The sequence below is a fragment of the Indicator indicator genome, chromosome 9, assembly GCF_027791375.1.
Source record: "Indicator indicator isolate 239-I01 chromosome 9, UM_Iind_1.1, whole genome shotgun sequence".
In the NCBI taxonomy this organism is placed as follows: domain Eukaryota; kingdom Metazoa; phylum Chordata; class Aves; order Piciformes; family Indicatoridae; genus Indicator; species Indicator indicator.
In genome coordinates, this window is record NC_072018.1 from 17,998,684 (window position 1) to 18,018,874 (window position 20,191).

General features: G+C 39.8%; 1 protein-coding gene across 1 annotated transcript in view; it reads left to right on the forward strand.

Annotated features, from left to right (window-relative positions):
* The first annotated feature begins 337 nt into the window (after positions 1-337).
* The window catches only part of HCRTR2 (hypocretin receptor 2), a 33,686-nt gene continuing 13,832 nt past the window's right edge, over positions 338-20,191 (forward strand). The window contains exons 1-3 of the mRNA XM_054383721.1: positions 338-566; positions 15,010-15,188; positions 16,619-16,862. Coding sequence (XP_054239696.1) covers positions 338-566; positions 15,010-15,188; positions 16,619-16,862 — 652 coding nt within the window. The remainder of the gene's footprint in view (positions 567-15,009; positions 15,189-16,618; positions 16,863-20,191) is intronic.

The window sequence follows — 20,191 nt, forward strand, 5'->3', positions numbered from 1 at the left end:
CAAAACAGACGTGACTTCTCCAGCACGGGAGATGCAGCTGTCACCCGCGGCATGCAGCCCACCGGCTGGGGAGAAGGCTGGTCAGGGCGGGTTGGGGACCGACGCGGATCCCCAGCCTGTTCCCGCATTGGCTCCTGTAAGTTCCCGCGTCATTTTTCTCCCCACACCCCGCTTTTCGCACTGGCAACCACAACCCTCGATGGAGAGAAGGGAGAAAGCTCGGATGATCTGAGAGGGTCTGTTGTGTTGTGGGGCTTTTGTTGTTTGTTTGGTTTTTTTCTTTCTTTCTCTTTTTTTTTTTTTTTTCTCCCCCCGGTCACCGGACCAGCTACCAGCGATGTCCGGGATTCAACCTGAGAATGGTTCTGCTCCCTGGAGGAACTGGACGACCGGGTCGGAGCTAAACGAAACGCGGGAGGCTCTTTTAACCGCCGCCTCCGACTACGACGATGAGGAGTTCCTGCGATACCTCTGGAAGGAGTATTTGCATCCCAAGGAGTACGAATGGGCGCTGATCGCTGGCTACATCGTCGTCTTCATCGTGGCGCTCGTCGGGAACGTCCTGGGTGAGTCGCGCTCCCGCAAACTTCCCTTTCCCCCTTGCCGAAGCGGGCTTTGCACGGCGGCAGGAAAATGGAGGTGGGTTTCCCTCACTGTAAAAACGGGCATCCCCAGCAGCGGGGGAAAGTTAAGACTGCGCGGAAGGGGCCTTTGCTACAGGATGCGTGAAACTGCTTCTCCGTGCGCTTGCGAGGGGTTGGGGAGTCAGCCGCTTTCTGCTGGGGCTGGGCGGGCTGGGAAAGGCTGGCGGAACTCATTCGGGAAACCGCTGGGAGAGAGACAGGGAGCGCTGGCCGGCGCCCGCCTCTGTCCGCCCGTCCAAGGTGCTGAACTCCCCGCGCCCTGTCCTCCGCGGCCGGGGCTCCGCCTCTCAGCCTGCCCGCGAAAGCTGCTGCGCCCTCAACACACACACATCATCCGGAGCCGCGCTGGGAGTAACAAAAGCGCGGTGTTTTCTGAAGGACGGACAAGCGGAGAACGGGGCGCGGAACGGGGCGGAGGGCAGCGGACTCGGGAGCCAGCCATTGCTCCCCTCAGCAGCCGGCGCGCGGAAGGCGCAGAGCGGGGAGTGGAGGGGGAGGGGAGGGGGAGCGGAGGGGGAGCGAGGGCGGTGCGCTCCCGGGCTCTCATTGAGGGAATCGAGGCGGGTGGTGCCTCGAAGCCGCCTCCCCGCTTTCCCATTCAGCCGTGATGAAGGCGCGGAGGCTGGGGGGAGGGGGCAGCGCTGTCGGCGGGCAACCCTTGCGCGGGGAGCGGGAGCCTAGGGCACGGGTGGGCTGCGGCGCCTGGAAGCGTCAGCGCTTGCGGGACAGGCGGAGGAGGTGAGGAGGAGAGGCAAGCGGGCTCTGACCGGAGCCCTTTGTCCCCTCCCAAGCGGAGCTGCCGCTCTGGTCCCGCTCCAAGCGGAGAACGGCCCCACAGCCGGTCTCCGGGCTGTCCCTGCTGGGGCGCGGGGCAAGCTCGCCTGTGCACATGCACCCTCTGGGGCGGCCGTGTCCTCTGTGTAGCTTGCCGGCAGCCCGGAGAGCGGAGAAGACGTTGCCCGTCATCATTTCTCTGTTTATGAATGGCCGTGAGCGCCGGGAAGCCAGCTACGCCGTGAGAACTCGCTTAGCTGGAGGCACGGCCATTTGCATTTCTGATTTACACCGGTGACATTTTCATCAACGGAGTGGCGCGCTGGAGAGCCCAGCCCTGCCATACGGGTCTTCCATTCATGTTTTTCAGAAGGATTTATGCATTGTAGGGCTGTCATCTGCAGGTTCTCCAGGCTTTTCGAGGCAAGATGCAAATAGGATCATGGCCAAAGGCAAAATTTTGAAAAGTATTTTTTTTCTTTACACGGACTTATGGTGCTGGTTTGTTTGGCTTGGGTGTTTTGGTTTTTCTTTTTTCTTTTTTTGTTTGTTTGGCTGTTGTTTGGGTTTTTTTTTTTTTTGTTTTTGTTTGCTTGGGTTTTTTTGTTTGTGGGGGTTTTTTTGTTTGGTTTGTGGGGTTTTTGTTTGGTTTGGGTTTGGGTTTTTTTTTGTGGAACAGGGTGCTAGATGCCTATAAACCAGTACGCACATTGGCAAAACCAGTGTGTTTCAGCCAAAGAGGGTATGTTAGAGCTGTCGAGGAACCCGAGGACTGTTTGCTCAGTCCACTGCTCAGCAGCTAGCTTGATAGGCAGTGTAAAGATCCTAGCCCTCACAAAGAGACTATACTTTAGGATCAAAAATGTCCTTCGTGCTGATGGTGAGCAAAGATGGGGTTAGGAGAATTACCTGTGTTTACTTATCTGCTCCCACTTGTTCTGTAAACAGGCTGTCCTTCTGCCTGTAAAGACTCAAGGTTAAATCTTCAGCTATAGGAGCTGTCACTTTGTTTACACTCTTTTCCCTTGAAGCTGTGAGGAGAAAAGCTTTCTTCTCTGTGCATTTGCAGGTAGAGATGATACTGGTGCTGATGTGGAGCTGTTCCTCCCTGATACTTGTGCACATTATCTTTTTGCTTGGGATAGAAGCAGGTATTTGGCTGTCCACCCACCTTACCTGCTGCCTGAGCTATTCGCTCTTTAAACTTCCTTTGTGCATTACATGGACCTCACCCACAAAAACTGTCACTTCTGTTTGTGGACCAGTTGTTTGTGGGATCTGCAGGTGCAGGTGCTTGTTAGCTGAACATTGTCTCATCTTTATGCAGGAAAGATCATACTGCACTGATTGCAGAGTCATGTGATTTTGATGAGAGAAACTGATGTGGTCTAATGCTCTCTCCAAAGATATTTTTGTGAAACTTTCTTTTACTGCCAGTGAACATCTTAAGAGCCCAGTGAACATGTTGAAATCTCTGAGAAGCTAATTTCTCTTGCTTGAAAAATCCATATTCAAGGTTAATCTGTGATTTAGTCATGGACCTTTTTGAAGCAGAGCAGAAGTGATTCTGAAGGGAATTTCAGTGGCTAGTAGCGGTTTATGGCATCATCAGTGTTGCTGAACTTGGGTGGCATATGAAGTCAATGTTTTGACACTAGTCTGTGCCCTATTCAAAATATTGAGTTTCATTATTGCTTTTCAGTACCTCATTGTCAGTGATTCTCATATGTGCTCATGTTCACTGCTCACCAGAGATTTCGGTGCAAGCCACTGGGAAGAAACAGTTTTTAAGGACACGTTAATGAAAATTCATAGAATCTGTAATCTGGTTGAAAACATCAGTATGCTTTGTCCTGTTTGCTTTTTCACTTGATCACTAAAACCAGAATAGATATTGAGAGTAAGGATTTTCTGTTTTGCAAACTAGACCAGAAGATTTCTTTAGCACTGCACAGCAATTAAAATTTTGCAGCTTCTTTTCACAACTAGTGTAAAACGTAGGACTTCTTAATAGAGAATGTATGATGACTGTAAATAGCTATTTTTTTCTTTATGAGAAAACATTACATTAAAAATATTGATTAAAAGTAGAAAACTTTATAAAGATGGAAAGATATTTGTAGGATGTAAGGAAATCTCTGGTTACTGACGTTATTCCACACTAACCAGTTGAGTTGCAGCAGTTAGTAACTGGAATGCGACCAAAAGGGATTTTTAGGTAATGTACAACTCCATATATTTAACTCTACTTATACAGGAAAAGAACAGCAATAATCCTCATTTAAGTTATTCATTAACATGGGTCAGGACTTTCCTAATTAAATGTTTCCCTTCAGGGTACACACATTCATCAATATCAAGATGTTCTGTAGAGATCACTTGGTTTGATGAAAGACTGAAAGCAGGAGCAGCAACATGCTCTTGGCAGCCTTTCCCAGAGGTGGCAGGAGCTGAGATCCTGTGTACACACAACCTGCCAGCACACAGCTTGCAAGTCCTCTGCACTGCAGGCTTCCAAGGCTAAGAGATCATGCAGGACATCAGAGAGAGCTTTCAGAAACTATTTAGTCACACAGTTTGGTGATGCTTCAGAATAAACCCCAATTTAATTGACATGTAATTACTATTTTCTGGATAGTTCTTTTATTTAATATCCATTTTACAGTAACTGCTAGTAGTGCTGAGATCTGTATTGAATCCAACTGTGGTCCTTTCCTCAAAGAGTTCATAGTCTGACTCACAGACCTCAACAGCTCAACTTTCGATTTTTACTTATTGTAGTTAGATTTTTTTAGGGCTGCAGAAGAAAAAGTTTCTGCCCAGTACTAACACCAGAGTACTAGTCAATGTGTATCAATGGGAAACTTGCCTCAAATGTTACTCTGTTCTCATTGTAAAGGCATATGAATACTGAGATCTAGGCGTACATGCACATATTGGTAGAATAGAATGACTCCTATATTCTCTTAAATAATGCCATGATCTTCATGAATCCTGTTTGATTGCCATAACTGAGGCATATTTCATTTAATCACATTTTGAATTACTACATTTGATTCTGTCTGGATTACTTGGGGAATCTGGCACTGAAAGGGATTTTTACTTTGGTAATATCAGCATGAGAGTCATCCTTTATCTTTTGGATGAATAAAAGCTAGAGTGGCTTTATTGTTTTAAAAAGTACACCGTGTAGGAAAAGATATCATATTTGTAAGTTTCATCTATCTAAGATACAGAATGTATGAGCTTAGTTCCTGTAAGAGTACAAATATCAACTGAAGTATATTGATGTTTGGGTAACATGGGCATTCCTGGCAAGAATGAGTCATACACATCCTTGTGAGGTACCCAAAGCAGAAAACCATTAAAAGATGAAGCTGGCTTGTAGTTACACCTTTTTCATTATAGATTCTTATATCCAGATATGTAACTAGTTCCACTCTTTATGCTTACTGATCAAAGAGACTCAAGGGGGGAACAGTTTTACTTTCCTTTACCATTCTTTATGTCAAAAAGCAATTCTGCCTACTGTGAATAATGTAGTCCTACTGAACCCAGCTCTGAAAAACAACAGTGCCCAGGGCTGAAGCAAGGTGAGCTTCAAGAGATGTTTGATGTCTCATTCTCTTCAGTTTTCAGTTCTTCTGAAAGAAAGGACTGTTGCATCTGTCTGGAGGCTGTCCTTATAGCTGAATGAAACAAGAATGTCTTTGGATAGTTTTGTTTATTTGCTTGGGTTTTGTTTTGTTTTGTTTTTATTTGAGTAAAATAATAAGCAGTTTGGCTACTTGTATTCTCACATCATTCCAAATGACAATAATTCTGCTGTGAACTCATTCAGTGAAAAAAGAGGAGGGCCATTCTCTGAATAAGTGGAAAAGTGCTTGGTCTCTGATGTCGAAACCCATCAGAAATTATTAAAAGAGGAAAAATACATTCCTTTCTATATGGAGTCTTATATTCTGTTTAATTCTTGACTACTTTCAATAGTGTTGTTCTTACTTCTAAGAAGGCAAAGTAACTCAGCAGAGCAATTCAGCAACAGCACAACTCCAAAATCACTGAAAACACTAAAACCCTATCTGCCCGTAGCTCAACAGACAAACACATCTTTCCCATAGGTCAGTGAAGTACTCTTCAGAAGAACTGTCTTTGATGTATTACCAAGTAAAATCAAAGCTGTCCTCCTATAACTCACCATCTTATAAAAAAAAAATGAAGGGTTTTGGAATGCCTCCTTGTTTTTAAAGTGGTGTTTATTTTCTGTGTTGCATGTCAAGTGAAACCTTTTATTTTTGAACATTAGCAGCTGTGTTATTTACCTCATGTCTCATAAGTGGAATTTTTCAGAGAAGAACTAGAAGGGTCTGTTCCCCAGAGGAAGGAGAGCCAGGAGTTGAGGACAGCGGCAAGGCTGGCAAGGCAGCGTAACCACCAACACAGTCCCACAGAGCCTGGGGGCTGGTAGATCTAGTCATGTTTACCAGGGTTCAGTCACCTCCCAGCAATTGCTAAACAAATTCATAATGATGAAGCAGGTCTGATGTTAAGCCAGAAACCCAAGTCAGTGGGTGAAGATTGCAATCAAAATCAACAAGGCACATGCAAACTTGCAGTGTGGTCTTTGCCTAAGTGGGAGATCCTGAGCTTAAATGCATCTCCCAGGAAAGACGTGCCCCCCAAAATGGCTGTCTCACATCTTTGTCCAAAATCTCTGTTCCTAGCAGTCTGATCCTTGCTTACATGCTGCCTGGTACCAGAGCTGGCCTTCAGCACAGGCAACTAGCCCCTGGGCAGAGGTAGAGGTTGCAGAGCCTGGGTCTGCACTCAGCCCTGACAGAACTGTGTCTCCTGGCTCTCAAATAGGAGAATTTTAGCCCAATTTGGGAAAAACTGTACAGGCAATGCAGACTCATTATATAGAGTCAGCAGTTTTATAGTACGTGTGTTATTTGCTGTAGCCTTTCACTAGCACAGTGAATTGTATTTTCTTTGTGTAGTCTAATGAAGGCATTCTTACATTAGGAACAAACATGAGCATGGAAGAGTCTTTCCTAGTGCAACTCCATTTTACACTGACTGACATGTATTGTGAACCATACGGTTTCAAAGTTGCACAGCATTTCAGCTTTGGAGCATACCTGGATTGTAATGACTCATGCAAATTTGAATTGAATCCTTCTGAAGTGTGAAATCTTTTTATTGTAGTGTCATGTGCACTACGACACCTATATTTATGGTCCTTCCATCATTATCATGAAGTATGTGCAAAGTTTTTGTAGACTCTGTATTGCTGCTATGGATAGGAAACTAAGTATATCGGATATGATTATGAAATAACTGGTCATTCAGTACAGCCAGGTCTGCAGAGATTACTGGGGCTGCTAACTAATACTTGCAATGATTTGTGTATGCATGGTGGGACGATCCAAAACCAAAAATTAATCTGTCAGGAAAGACGTAGCGTAGTACTTTTCACTTTGTCCAGAGCTGACCAGTCTAGTTTTATAGCATAGCTGATCTTTTGGTAATAACTCTTATTTCCATTTGGTTGTTAATTGCCTAGGATTATGTAATGTGAATGAGTTAGAAAATCAATCCTGTGCCAATTAGACAGATGTGCTATTATTGCTGTTTGCGATCTGTAGAGATAAGCTTCCAGCAAAAAGATTTAAGTTCCTGTGCTCTTTCTCTAGCACCATAATTATAAGGCAGCACAAAATAATGTAGTAGTGGGTTGGAGAGTGTAAGTAGCCCACAAGCCCCAACTCCTAAGACCCTTTAAAAGCCTGAGTACAATAGAGCACTTGGTAGCTAGAAAACCTTTCAGACAATATATTGTGGCAAGGACACTAGTACTGGTATATCTGCTTTATTTCATGTAGGCTGTCTTTTGTGGGAGGCAGTTCTCCATTAGTACATTTTGGTGAAGCTCATATTCAACAAAATATTTCAAGCAATGTTATGCAGCTGTATTTCTTTCAGTTTACATATTTTTCTTAGAGTTTTGCTAGGAAAAAAGGTTATGGAGTCTACTCCATATACTTGTGTATGAGTGATACAAAGGAACGTGACCTAACCAACTACTCCTTTTGTCATGCTTCCATTGTATTTTTTCAATTTGTTTGATTGTTCAGATCTGTTTTGTCCTGTTGATGAGGAGCTATCACCTCACGGGCAGGAGCGTATGTAGTTTCTTTGTGTATGCAGCCTGCAATATTGTCCTTCTTCATATACTCAAGGACAGTTCAGACCTGCTGGGCATAATTACCAGCTCTAGGACTTTTCTTCAATATTTCCATTATAATAAAGACTATAAAAAAATGCCCTCTCTTTGTGTCATTCTTTCTATTACCTTTTAAACATAAACCTGTGTCATGGTTTAACCTCAGCTGGCAACTAAGTCTCATACAGCTGCTCACTCACTCCCCTTCAGTGTGATGGGGGAGAGAAACGGACAAGTAAAACAGAGAAAAGTCATAGGTTGAGTTGCACTTTAGTAGGTGAAGCAGAAGCTGTGAACATGAGCAAAGCAAAACAAAGAATGAATTCACCACTTCCCATCAGCAGGTGGGTGTTCAGCCATCTCCAGGACAGCAGGACTCCATCACACATAGTGGTTTCTTGGGAAGACAAATGGCATCACTTTGAATCTTGCCCCAATTCCTTTTTCTTCCCCCAGCCTTATATGCTGAGTATGAAGTCATATGGTACAGGATATCCCTTTGTTTATTTAAGGTCAGCTGTTCCAGCTGTGTCCCCTCCCAACTTCTCATGTACCCACAGCCTAGTCATGTACCAACTGGTAGAGTGGGGTGAGAAACACAAAAGGTCTTTACTCTGTGTGAGCACTGCCCAGCAACAAGCTAAAACATCTCTGTGTTACCAAGAATCTTTTCAGCACAAATCCAAAACATAATCACATACCAGCTACTATAAAGAAAATGAACTCAATTCTAACCAAAACCAGCACAACTTGGTCTTCTGTTGGGCTCTCTTTTTCAGATAAGATTAGTTATGTAAAAAAAATGAAGTAGTGTATGAGTTTAGAGCTTAATAGTGGGTAAGAGGTGGACAGCCTACGAAGTAGCTGTCTTATTCCTGTCCACATTGTATTACATCTTTTGTTCTCACTGCTGGTTTCAAACCCCCCTAATTAAACAGTCTTGGCAATTTAACTAAGGTGCTTCTCATCCCTAAATCAAGATTATCAATAATGTTATTGAAAGACTCATGGACAGCCTTCGTAAAACAACTAAAATAAGCTTAGTTTTAGGAACCTAATTTTCGGACTCTTAAGTTAAACCAGAATAATTCTCAATCAGGAATCATTCATAGTGAAAGTAGTTTCAATGACAGTGTTTTTCCTTCCAACAGTATTCACTGATTCTGTGTTTCCACAGGGGCTCTAGCATTCCAGTGTCTTGTTTGGTAGCCTTTCTACTCAGCCATCCTTTCAACATGATTGTAGCACTGGATAGCCCACCATCCAGGCCTTGAATTGCAGTAGGAAATGGCATTGCCAAAAGAGACCAATGGAGAGAATGCCATATGGAGAACCAATTTGTTGTCAAGTGGAAACATTTTTTTTGGGGGGAGGAGATAGGAGACAGAGAGTAACATGTAACTCAGATGTTTAACACATTTTTTAACAATTGCTTGATTGTAAAATACTGCAAAAGAGTAAAGCTCTTTAGAAGCTTTCTACTCCATGCATTTGGAGATACTGATGACCACTGCTTCTCATTAGAACATTACTTCCAAATGACTACAGGATGGCCATATTGTGACCTTTTAGTCTAACAACTGTGATATTGAATTACCAAAGAAAATAAAGTCATTGAAGTTTAGTATAACAGGAAAGAAAGTGATCATTATTTGTTTATATGCATCTGGGATTTATGATTAACCACAAATAAGGAAATGTCACGTATTGCTGGTTATGGGAATTATGTTTCTATTTTGGCTGAGAAGTAACACTGGAGGATGACGCATTGAATAGGAGATTGACAAGACTTCTGCTGTGTTAGGGAAATGATTTAGGGTTGATATGTAAAAACCAAATTGACAACTGAACCAGCAGTCCACTGGCAGAAGGACTGCGGTACAACGTTTAATATGCTCAAGACAGCGTAAATCTTTCAGGAGACAAACAGCTGCATTTTATACCAGCTGGAGCCTTTGTATTGTTTTCACATTCAGCTTGAGATACAATCAGCTGTGCTAATTGAATAGATGGCATTACAACCTCTAATTAAATTGCCCCAGGACACTAACCCAACAGGGATTAAATTTGGATGTGAAAATGCCAGTCTCACAGTACTGTCATATTTGAGAGTTGGTTTTGGTTTTGTTTTGTTTTTCAGGAACAGGTATATGAATTTTCTTGATGGATTTCTAATAGCATCCCTCTTCGGCTTTTAACATTGATTTTAATTTGCTATGTTTAGTTCTTACTAGGATTTGCCTGTGAGACTCTTTGAGGGATGGGAGACTGTGACTATTTGGAAGATGGGTTCTGAAACAAGCTTCATTATTGCAGAATTTTTCTCACTTGTGGAAAAACCGCCACAAATTTTCCAGTTAGCCTGGCAGCTAATTTTCGAGCCTTCACTGACACTGTGTGGCAGAGGTAGGAATAGCAGTTGTTTTGCTTAAAGCTTGTTGGATTTTAGCAGAAGAAAATAAAAGCATCAGCCGTGAGATGGCATTCTGGGATTGGGTTTGCTTAATAACCATTAGAAAAATATCTGGCTTGCGTGTTTTCTTTTTTTAGCAAAGTCATTAACTGCAACTTTGAGAGGTTTTATAAAATAAAACCTAAAATGCAGGAAATAATAAAACATACTGGGCAGGTATTTAAGTTCTGGTAGAGTACTAGCAGTCAGGATAACTATGCACATTCTGAGCATGTTTCTCAGTTTCTCTCACATTTCTCTCTGCCTTTTCCCCTTATTTTTAAAATTCTGATCCTCTCTTAGACTGTATTAATACATTCCCCCCCACCCCACACACTCACACACACACTTTCTTCCTCTCTCCTATTTATAGCTGGGAACATCAAAGGTTTCATAAAAGATTTGCCTATTATGTTAAATTGAGGTTATTCAGAATTACTGTTTCATAGGTTTTAGAGCAGATGCCTGAAAAGCTCAGTTTGGGCCACTACGTTGTGCCCTGTGTAGGCATCTGGTTAACTCTGTGGTGTCTCCCAAGTATTTTAGAAGGCTGATGCTGGTCTCATCTCCTCTTTTATAATTTTGGAGTATTTTAGGGTAAAATACATGCTCAGCTGGGAATCTTTGCTACCTTTCTCTAGCATGTTTCTTTAGGGTTATTCAAGAGCTTGTTGCTTCCACCTGAGATCATAGAATCAAAGAATTGTTTCTGTTGGAAAAGACCTCTAAGATTATCAAGTCCAACAGGCACCCTAAGAGCACCATGGCCATTAAACCATGTCCTGCAGTGCCATGTCCACACATTTCTTGAACACCTCTAGGGACAGTGACTCCACTACCTCTCTGGGAAAATGCATGTGTAAAGGAGTTAGAAAGAAGAGTATACAAAATTCTTTTGTTCTGATACTTAACTACCTACAACATACTTGACAGCATAGTCAAACTATTTTGCACATCTAGAGCATCTTTCTTGGTGATCTATGAGATGTGTATCAATGAAGCTATTGCCTGAGACTCATGAATAACCTTGTACTGCAAGAGACTGAGAAAGCCATCGAGTCTAGAAGGTATATGTTGAACTCCCTTTCTGTGCTATTCAAGTAACTCACAGGAAATCCTCACAGCTCTGTTTAGACTTTCACTGAAAGAAAACGTGACCAGTGCTTCTGCAGGTTGAAAACAATATTGCAACAAGCAGAGGGCCACGAAGTGAGGGAAAAGCCGACTTGTTTTTAAAATTCTTTCGGAGGTTTTTTACACAAACTTTTTTTTCCCTTTTCTTTTTTTCCCCATAAATTATGACGGTAGTATGCAAACACACTAATTAAGATGCTCTTGTGCTATGTTGCTGTACCTAGAATGGAAAATGTTCTATGCTGCAAAGGATGGATAAAGCCAAAAGGGGAAACACACAAGCATAAAAAGAGAAATCTAAAGTAAAAAACTATCTAGCTTTTGTGTTTTTATTTTGTTGTTGTTGTTGTTGTTGTTGTTGTTTTCCCTGCAAAGTATTGCTTTGTTCACCTTACAGGTGCTTTTTGCACCCATAGATTAGAATTCAAAGGAGTTCAGAACTACCTTCTGTACATTGTCTTTCTTGAATACTGTTGTTCCCTGAGGAGCAGGAGACATAGTCTTCTATATTTCTCCGAGGAACAGCAGGTATCAGAGTTCATCCAAATTCTGTCAGCATTAAGCCGGTGTATTCTGGAATACTTAGTACAGAGCCAGGAATTAGGAGTCCAAGTTTCTTATTGTGTCTGATTTACTATGTGGCCTTCAGCGATTTCTGTTTCACTTTCTTTGCACCAAAGATGAAAACGGTAATGTGCTCTTAGCTTTCTGGGGTATCATGAGATTTCATTTGCTCATACTGATAGACAGCTTTGAGTACAACATGCAGAATGCCATGCATTGGTTTCTGATACAGTTTGCTGATAATGAGATTGTTGATAATGATAATGGCCTCACATTTTTTAACTTGATGGATTTCATTTTCTAGAAGTAATGTTGATGTTCAGGTGTTTTCCCCAGACACATTAGCACAGGTATGAGAACAGACCTTGTCAAAGAGCACACATATCTGCTTAAACCTTGCACCTTTAGGCACTGACATCTTTGGCTGAAATGACACAGTTATCTGAATTGGGTAGAATGCAGGACTGTTAAAACCATAGCATGAGAACAAAGTAGCCAAACTCTGAACTTTTAAAACAACTTTTATTCAGCTTTTGCCTATTGATAAAAGAAATTAAAAATACAGAAATTTATTGCCACATAATATCAAATTTTGCCTAAATACCAGACAGGACCATACTTTCAATATGAATCGCTTTCAAGAGATAGAACAATCCATAAATGAAAGTCCAAATCGTAAAATTTTTAATGTTGCAATTATTGAAAGTGAAATGGTGTCTGGATTTTTTTTCCCCACCAGCAATGCATTTCCTATTGCAAACAACATTTCGAAGGGGCAGCAATGTTTAACCTTCCCTGTTTGGTGGTGCCTCTGCATTGTCAGAATGTGAGTTATCATCAGTAATCACATGCACCAACTGACGATAATAAAACTCTGGATAGTTATAACTATCATGTAATGCTATAGAAATAATTACTTTAGTAGGTAACTTTAATCACTCATAGGGGAAAAGAATACAATTAAAATCATGCTTTCTTTAAGCTTTCAGTTTATAAGCCTTGCCTTTCAGATATCTGAAGCAACAGATATTCAGGAAGGAAACAATAGAAGAAATGGATACTCTGGTAGATATTCTCCACAACTGGTACAGGAACAGTAGAGAGGTTTACGGGGTGGCTTTCATTTGCATTTACAAAAGCATGACAGGTATATAGCAAAGATTAAATTTATGCAAGCTATAGAATCTGAAATCATGTCTGCTACATGTTAAAAGATAAGAAGAATATCTATTGTGGTACAACAAGGGGTTTAGATGAAACTTGGAACTTCTATCCTAAAATACAGTTGATAAAATTACCCCCTCTCAGAGAAACTGAAGGCCACCTAGTCTCTCACTCTCTCTTTGTCCTAAGTTGTCCCTAAATTACTTCACAAAGAATCTTCTCTTAAAGCTCTAGTAAGGTCTTGAATGAGTCTTCCACTGATTTTGATCTCTGCACTCTGACCACAAAGGTGCAACCCAGTCTGAAATGTCCAGAGAACTGCAACAAGGATGTTTGCAGAGATTCTAAATATGACTGGGGAAAAAAAGAAAAGTTCTGAAGCTGCACAGTCTGAATAGAAAACTGAGGAAAGATGTGACACTAGTCATTTTATATGTGAAATGCTGCTGCAGGGAAAAACTTCATTCCTGCCTGTGTGCAGGGGAAAAAAAAAAGTTCTATTAAAAAAAGTTATTTATAAACAGCAGCAAAAGAAAAGTAGATCAGGTATCAGAAGATTTGTTGTGTGAGGGTTTTTTTTTTGTTTGTTTGGTTGGTTTTTTCTGTTTTGGTTTGGGTTTTGGGTTTTTTGGGTGGTTGGTTGTTTTACTTATTTTTATAGGGAAGATAGTTAAACACTGCAACTCATTTAAGAAAGGCATGATATCTTCAAATGCAGCAGATTTTGAAATGTAAACTTGCCATCAGTGGCTTAGTGGTAATCTTGCTCTGTTTGTGTTATTCTAAAGACTTAAACAAAAAAAAAATGTGAAATAAAGCAATGTATTTTATTAGATCAAGTGATACAGCTGGAAGATAGACACAAGCTTTCCAGCACACCATCTTTAGGATCTAAAGAAGTGTCTGGTCTCAAGAGTTTATAAGCCTTCAAGTATGTGTACTTTTTCCCAGGTGTTTTATCTAGTTTAATAAGAGAATAGTTTAATTCTAGCTGATTCCATGTTAGATTTGGGTAACTTCTTGATGACCTTTCTAACTCTAACATCCTGTGATCTATTTAATATGTCTAAATTAAGTATAGCGCAGATTAAGGAGACTCTGATTCATCATCTGCACTTGCATGATAAATGAATTATTGTTTAGAGAAGAACCTTTGATGCACAATGAGTTGATCTGTTTTCTTACAGGAAGTATTATAGTGCTTCTGGAAAATTTTGTGCATTAGTTTTTGGATTTTTTTGGTGAATTAAGCTATTGATTGCTACAATGTCTCAGGGTTTTACTGCCAAAGTTATTTAAAAACTTACTTTTAGACTAGTTTCTCAGACTCAGTTTTTGGCATTTAATGATCATGAACTAGTGCAACCACATTAAAGGACTAATTTGCCTCATTTCTAAAAGCCTTTTAAATTGAAAAAGAAGGAACAGAAAAGTTATAAAACAAGCTTTAAAGTAACATCTTGTAAAGCATCTGCTACATGCTGCTTTTGATCACAGTAATCATCATCAAAAATATACCACATTTAAAATACTGCAAAAATTACATGTTACAGATTACTGTTACAGATTCTCTGCAGACGCAGTAAATATATTATGCCCAACAGTATATTGTATAAAATGATTGTTGTCTTGGTACAATTTACAAGATTCTATGTGGTAGCAGTTTGAATGAAACTTCACACTATGATAAGAAAAAGATGAATTTCTACAAGTGTAGATGTCCATTGCCATAGACTACAGCAAATGGATTAAGATAGACATGAAGAAATTTGTGTGAATAGTTAGTGAAGATAAGATGCTTTATGTATCAGATTATTTTGCATGCTGTGGTCTGTGGAAAACTATTTGTTGTGTACTTAGAGTCTCTCTACATGTTTTCTCTTGTCTCCACTCTAAAGGAAAAACACGTGGTTCTCACACTGAGCTACATATTCAAATATTCTCTGTTAAAAAAAAAAAAAAAGACATAAACATTTCCTTAATCCTGTGTTTTCCTGTTGAAATATCCCCTAAGTCATTTCCATCTCACTAACTTGCCTTTCTAAACTCAGTTTGTATTGCAGTGTGGAAGAACCATCACATGCGGACAGTTACCAACTATTTCATAGTGAATCTTTCTCTGGCTGACATTCTGGTCACAATTACTTGTCTTCCAGCAACATTAGTAGTCGATATCACAGAAACGTGGTTCTTTGGGCAGCCCCTCTGCAAAGTGATTCCCTACTTACAGGTATTATTTTACTGTGCTTTCCCTGCTACTGAAATAGGTATATCAGGGTCCATGTTGAGGATTAAAGGACTCTTTCACTTCTGAATATATTTATGGTTGATAGATATTGTTCTTAGGCCATCTGATTGTTAAGGCTTGGCTAAAACACTTTCTGGAATGTCTGAAGCTCTCTTTTTTTTTTTTTTTTTTTTTTTTTGTAATTAAAAGGGATATAAACCAATAAAAATGCCTATAAATAGAATTATGGTAATTTGTACTCTGTGTGTGGATCTAAACAGCTTCACAAGGGTCCAGGACAGCGAATCCAAACTTCTTAAGAAAATTTGGGCTTTCATATATGTTCAGTGACTTACTTTGATTTCTTTAGAAATAATCAAAGTATCCAGGTTCACTGGGAGCTGATCAGATTGTCTGCTTTAAGCACTACTTCCCAACACTCATTTACCAGTGGATTTAATTAGTTGTGAGATCATTTGCATCAAAATGATTGACAAATACCTTTTCTAAGAATAGCTGGTTAGATGAACTGACTGGGCATACTAGAATGACAAGTGCTTGTCCTTCCAGTCATTATAAATCAAAAGCATTAAGCAGAACTCTGAACGTATGCAGGTGATCAGCTCTGTGCTTCCAGCACAATTTATATTTTCAGCAGATACCCATATGGCTGAAGAGCCACTTTATCAAGGGCAACAGCTCTCTCCAGCAGCTATGTTCTCTACTTGGTGCAATCGAAATCACACAATTTTTGCTCAAAGCCTCCATTCTAGTGGAAGAAATGATGAAGAGAAAGTGAAATGATCACCTAGTGTACAGAGCAAAAGAGTAAACCCAAAGTGATTTTATTTCCTATAGTGAATAAAATGTAAAATTACTTAGTCTGCCTGAAGCTGATTGTTGTTGTTTATTTTTTTGTTCATGAGACCCTGAATCTCCATTGCTCCTGTGAAAACTGAAAAGGCAAAATGATGGTACTGATATCCAAATATGACATACAAAACAAACAAGCAAAATTGTTCTACACAGAAAAAAAAAGTCTAATTAGTTGTGCAGTGTTTTAGAAGTAATTTTTCAGAAAAAAACTTTTGCAAATTTTAAATTGCATAAATTTGCTCTTCCAGAATCTGACGCTGCTACACTTATTCAGTTTGTGTAGCACACTAATCTTTGAATTGTCCTGTTGGTTGCAATAGGACTACAGCAGATGAGGATATCTGTTGTAATTCTGTAAGAAGTGATGGGGTTTTTTGTTGTTTGGTTGGTTTGGTTTTTTTCTGGGAATAATTTCTATTTCATAATTACATGTAAAGAGGTAATTTTGTTGAAAATACAAATATTTTTTTAAAACTCTGGGGAAAATCTACGATATGTAATTTTTAAAGCTCTGAAAAAAATACATTTACATTTGCTTAATATTTCCTTTTCTTTAGACGGTTTCAGTCTCTGTGTCTGTACTAACACTCAGCTGCATTGCTTTGGATCGATGGTATGCAATTTGTCACCCTTTGATGTTTAAAAGCACAGCCAAGCGAGCAAGGAACAGCATTATAATTATCTGGATTGTGTCCTGCATCATAATGATTCCTCAGGCTATTGTTATGGAGTGCAGCAGTGTGTTCCCAGGATTAGCCAATAAAACCACCTTGTTCACGGTGTGTGATGAGCACTGGGGAGGTGAGTGTGTCATTGACCATACAGACTGAATTTGTACTGCTGTTAATAAAAGTATCTGGGCATAGTAAGATGCAGTCAGATTGTATAAACATATCACAAAACTTTCTTAATTATACAAGCTTTCCTAGAACTACTGTTTTTCAAATACTGTGAAATCCTGGGGTTTTTTGGTATTGTTAAGACTTAAAGTACATTTGAAACCAAGTTTAAATTAATGAGGCTGGCTTGCATATTGACCATGTTAATGTTTCCCAGAGGGTAGAAATGTTCCCTCCCTTAAATGCTTATGCTTATATAATTCTGTGAGTGATGGACATTGCAGGTTTACAAAGACTTCAGTGTTTAGCCTGAAGAAATAACTACATGAGAACAAAATTACCTGAGCTATTGCTTTTTCTAATTGCTGATCTATGACTCATCTTTATAGTTATCTCCTGAGACTTCAATGCAAACTGTATGTCATCAGAGAATGTGAAAAGGTGTCATCAATATGGGGTATTGAAATGGTCTACAATTTGAAATTTGTCATGGACAAGATCATTTAAATAATCCTGTAAATATAATCAGTTACAAATTATCCTGTCCAAGGAGTGCAATTCTGCCTTTCTGGTTAACTCTGAATCAGACTTGTTCTGCATCTGAATTCAGCTGTGAGAAATCCTAAGGGTTGCCAGGGATTAACTATGTCTGTTTTGTCCCTCTTCACAGTAAGTGGTATTAGCCACCCACTCAAATGGTTAAGACTCAACTCTGGTGGGCCTTGGCATAACTCCAAAGCTAACAGAGGGTACGAATTACATGCTGTGACTCTGACACTGGATATAATGACCATCAGTAAAACCATTATTCACACACAGGAAAATAAAGCCAAGTTTGCCAAAATATATATCTAAAAGGTGCCTCTTTAACAGCCTTGAGTCAGACTAAAACACAATCAGATTCTCTGCTAGAGCTGTCTCTGTAGAAGATTCCAGTCCTGTGAACAATTAAGATAAAATACAACTGGATCACCTGCACTTAATTATTGTGATAAATTATCTTAAGCAGCTTGAGGGCTCTTCCATGTGCTGTTTTGGAAGTTGCTCCCATGCTAATGGCCTCCACAGGGCCACCAGGGGATTAATGAGAAGACACTGGCTGTCACATTTCCTATTCTTTATCTCCTGCATCCCAGTTAGTCCTCTGGGACAAGACGAGGAGTCAGAGATGGCATTAGCTAGCTGGCACTCATTGCATGCAAAGATATGCTGAAAGTTTGGAGGTTAGAGGAAGTGTCTGCTAAGTACTGAATATTGTACTTGGTGTTCCATTGCAGAGGACACATCTGCTCTTTACTTCTAGTGTTTTTCTTCATCTGTGAGCAATTTAATATCCCAGTCCGCTGCTGGACGCTTCAGTATTTATGTGACTATTTTCTTTCACAGCATTCACTCCAAGTACAATCTGTGTCCATTCATTTTGGCTGCAGAATTAGTTATCCATCCCTTCATCCCTTCTAGGTTAATTCTGCAGCAGAAATTCTTTTAATCAGCCTAGGAGATGAAAATGATGTAGTAAATAAATTAAGGAGTCAGGAGAGCATTTCATTAGGGAATACAATCTCAGGATTTTCAGATCTGCATTGGCCACTTTTTGATTCCCAACAGGAAAGTGTTTCTTTTGAAGTACAGAGTTCATAGTAGCCTTGGAACTATTTTAAAGAGAGCCCCTCATTCAGTGATGCACTGAAGTAGTTCCAGCTCCTATGGGACTGAGCTGAAGCACCCATTATGCAAAAGAAAAAAACTTCTGTTTGTTTCCAAGGCTCTGCTCCTATGGGGTCAATTTGCCCAAAAATGAAATCTACTGATCTTCAGGGTGTCCTGTGAGCCTTCATTTGCATGTTTAGAGAGCTAAAAAAGGATGTAACAAAGACATATTTGTGCATATAATTAAGTTCTTTTTTGTCTGTGTGCCTTCAGAAATGAAGTGCAAACATCCCCCAAAATGTATTTATTTTTAAATTTATATTGAGCATGAAATTAAAGAATTAAAAATGCATTAAAGTTTTGTTTCATTTTACTGACAGTTAACAATCCTACTTTTATTTTGCTGCCTTTTTAATTAATTATTCTTCTAATGATGATGTTACATCATTACTAGTTATTCTGATGGTGCATTTTATCTACCCTTGAAGTTAATTCTTTCCACTTTCCAATAATAGCTTAGCATAATAACTTGAGAAAAGAACTTTTCTATGTGTTAAGTTACAAGTAGGTTGCTCAAATTGTGGACCTGTTAGTAAATGTAGGTTTAACCATATGTTATCAATGAGGATAAAATATAATATATATTCCTTATCATTCCTTAACACTCATTAGGAGAATGACTGTCATTAGCTACAAAAAAAAAAAAAAAATCCATTAAACTGCATTAAACTCAAAATGCCTAAATACACCAAATTAGGCCAAAGCATAGAAGAGCCAGTTTTTCTGATGAAAACCAAGGTTTGAAATCATAAAAGCTCCAAAACAGAAGAACCAAAGAACATGGATAACAGGACAGCAGTTTGAAAAGACTGGTGAGCCTTGAGGACAGAAGAAGCAATAAAAAGCTAATACTTTGCTAATAGCAAGGAAAACAGTTACTTTTTTGTTGTTGTTGTTGTATTTCGTTTGCCTTTTTTGAGTATGGGAACATTGAGGATCAAAGAAAGCTAATTATTAAGGTAAAGAAGAAAGAAATTAATGTTCCCACAAATAAATCATATTTGCAAAGAGAAAGTGGAGACATAAACACTGAGTGCACTCCAGAGATCCTCAAGAAATCCCATAGGAGAGTCAGTTTAGGGGAAAGGGGATATATTTGGGTGTTTACTGCTTTATTTAGAACTGCATATAATTTATGTTGTCTAAAATTAGGGTCTGATGAAATCTTTGCAAAGCATCATGTACACCATATGTCCCAGAGATGTTAAACTGTAAATTGTCAGGCTTGGGCCCATAACAAGAGGGTGCTTAATGAGATTTTTCAAGGTGGTTTGGAAGTTTACTCTAATTCTGGGAACTCAGGGCCACTGAAACATCAGGTGCTATGGAGGACTAACAGGGAGCCATGTCCAGGAAAATGTCAGAGACATCAAAGCAGGAGACACCACTACTCACACATAGGTCCATCTTCTGAAATCTGATGAGCATCTGGAAGGAAGATCTGATCAGCACTGTGACACTTGGGCTCCTTAAGAGTGAAAAAATAGTGGCCACCCTGACTAATAATATTTCAAGCATGCTGTTGGAGAGCTGCCAGCAACTGCAAATGGAGTAATAGTTTAGCCTAAAACAGGGCTCAAT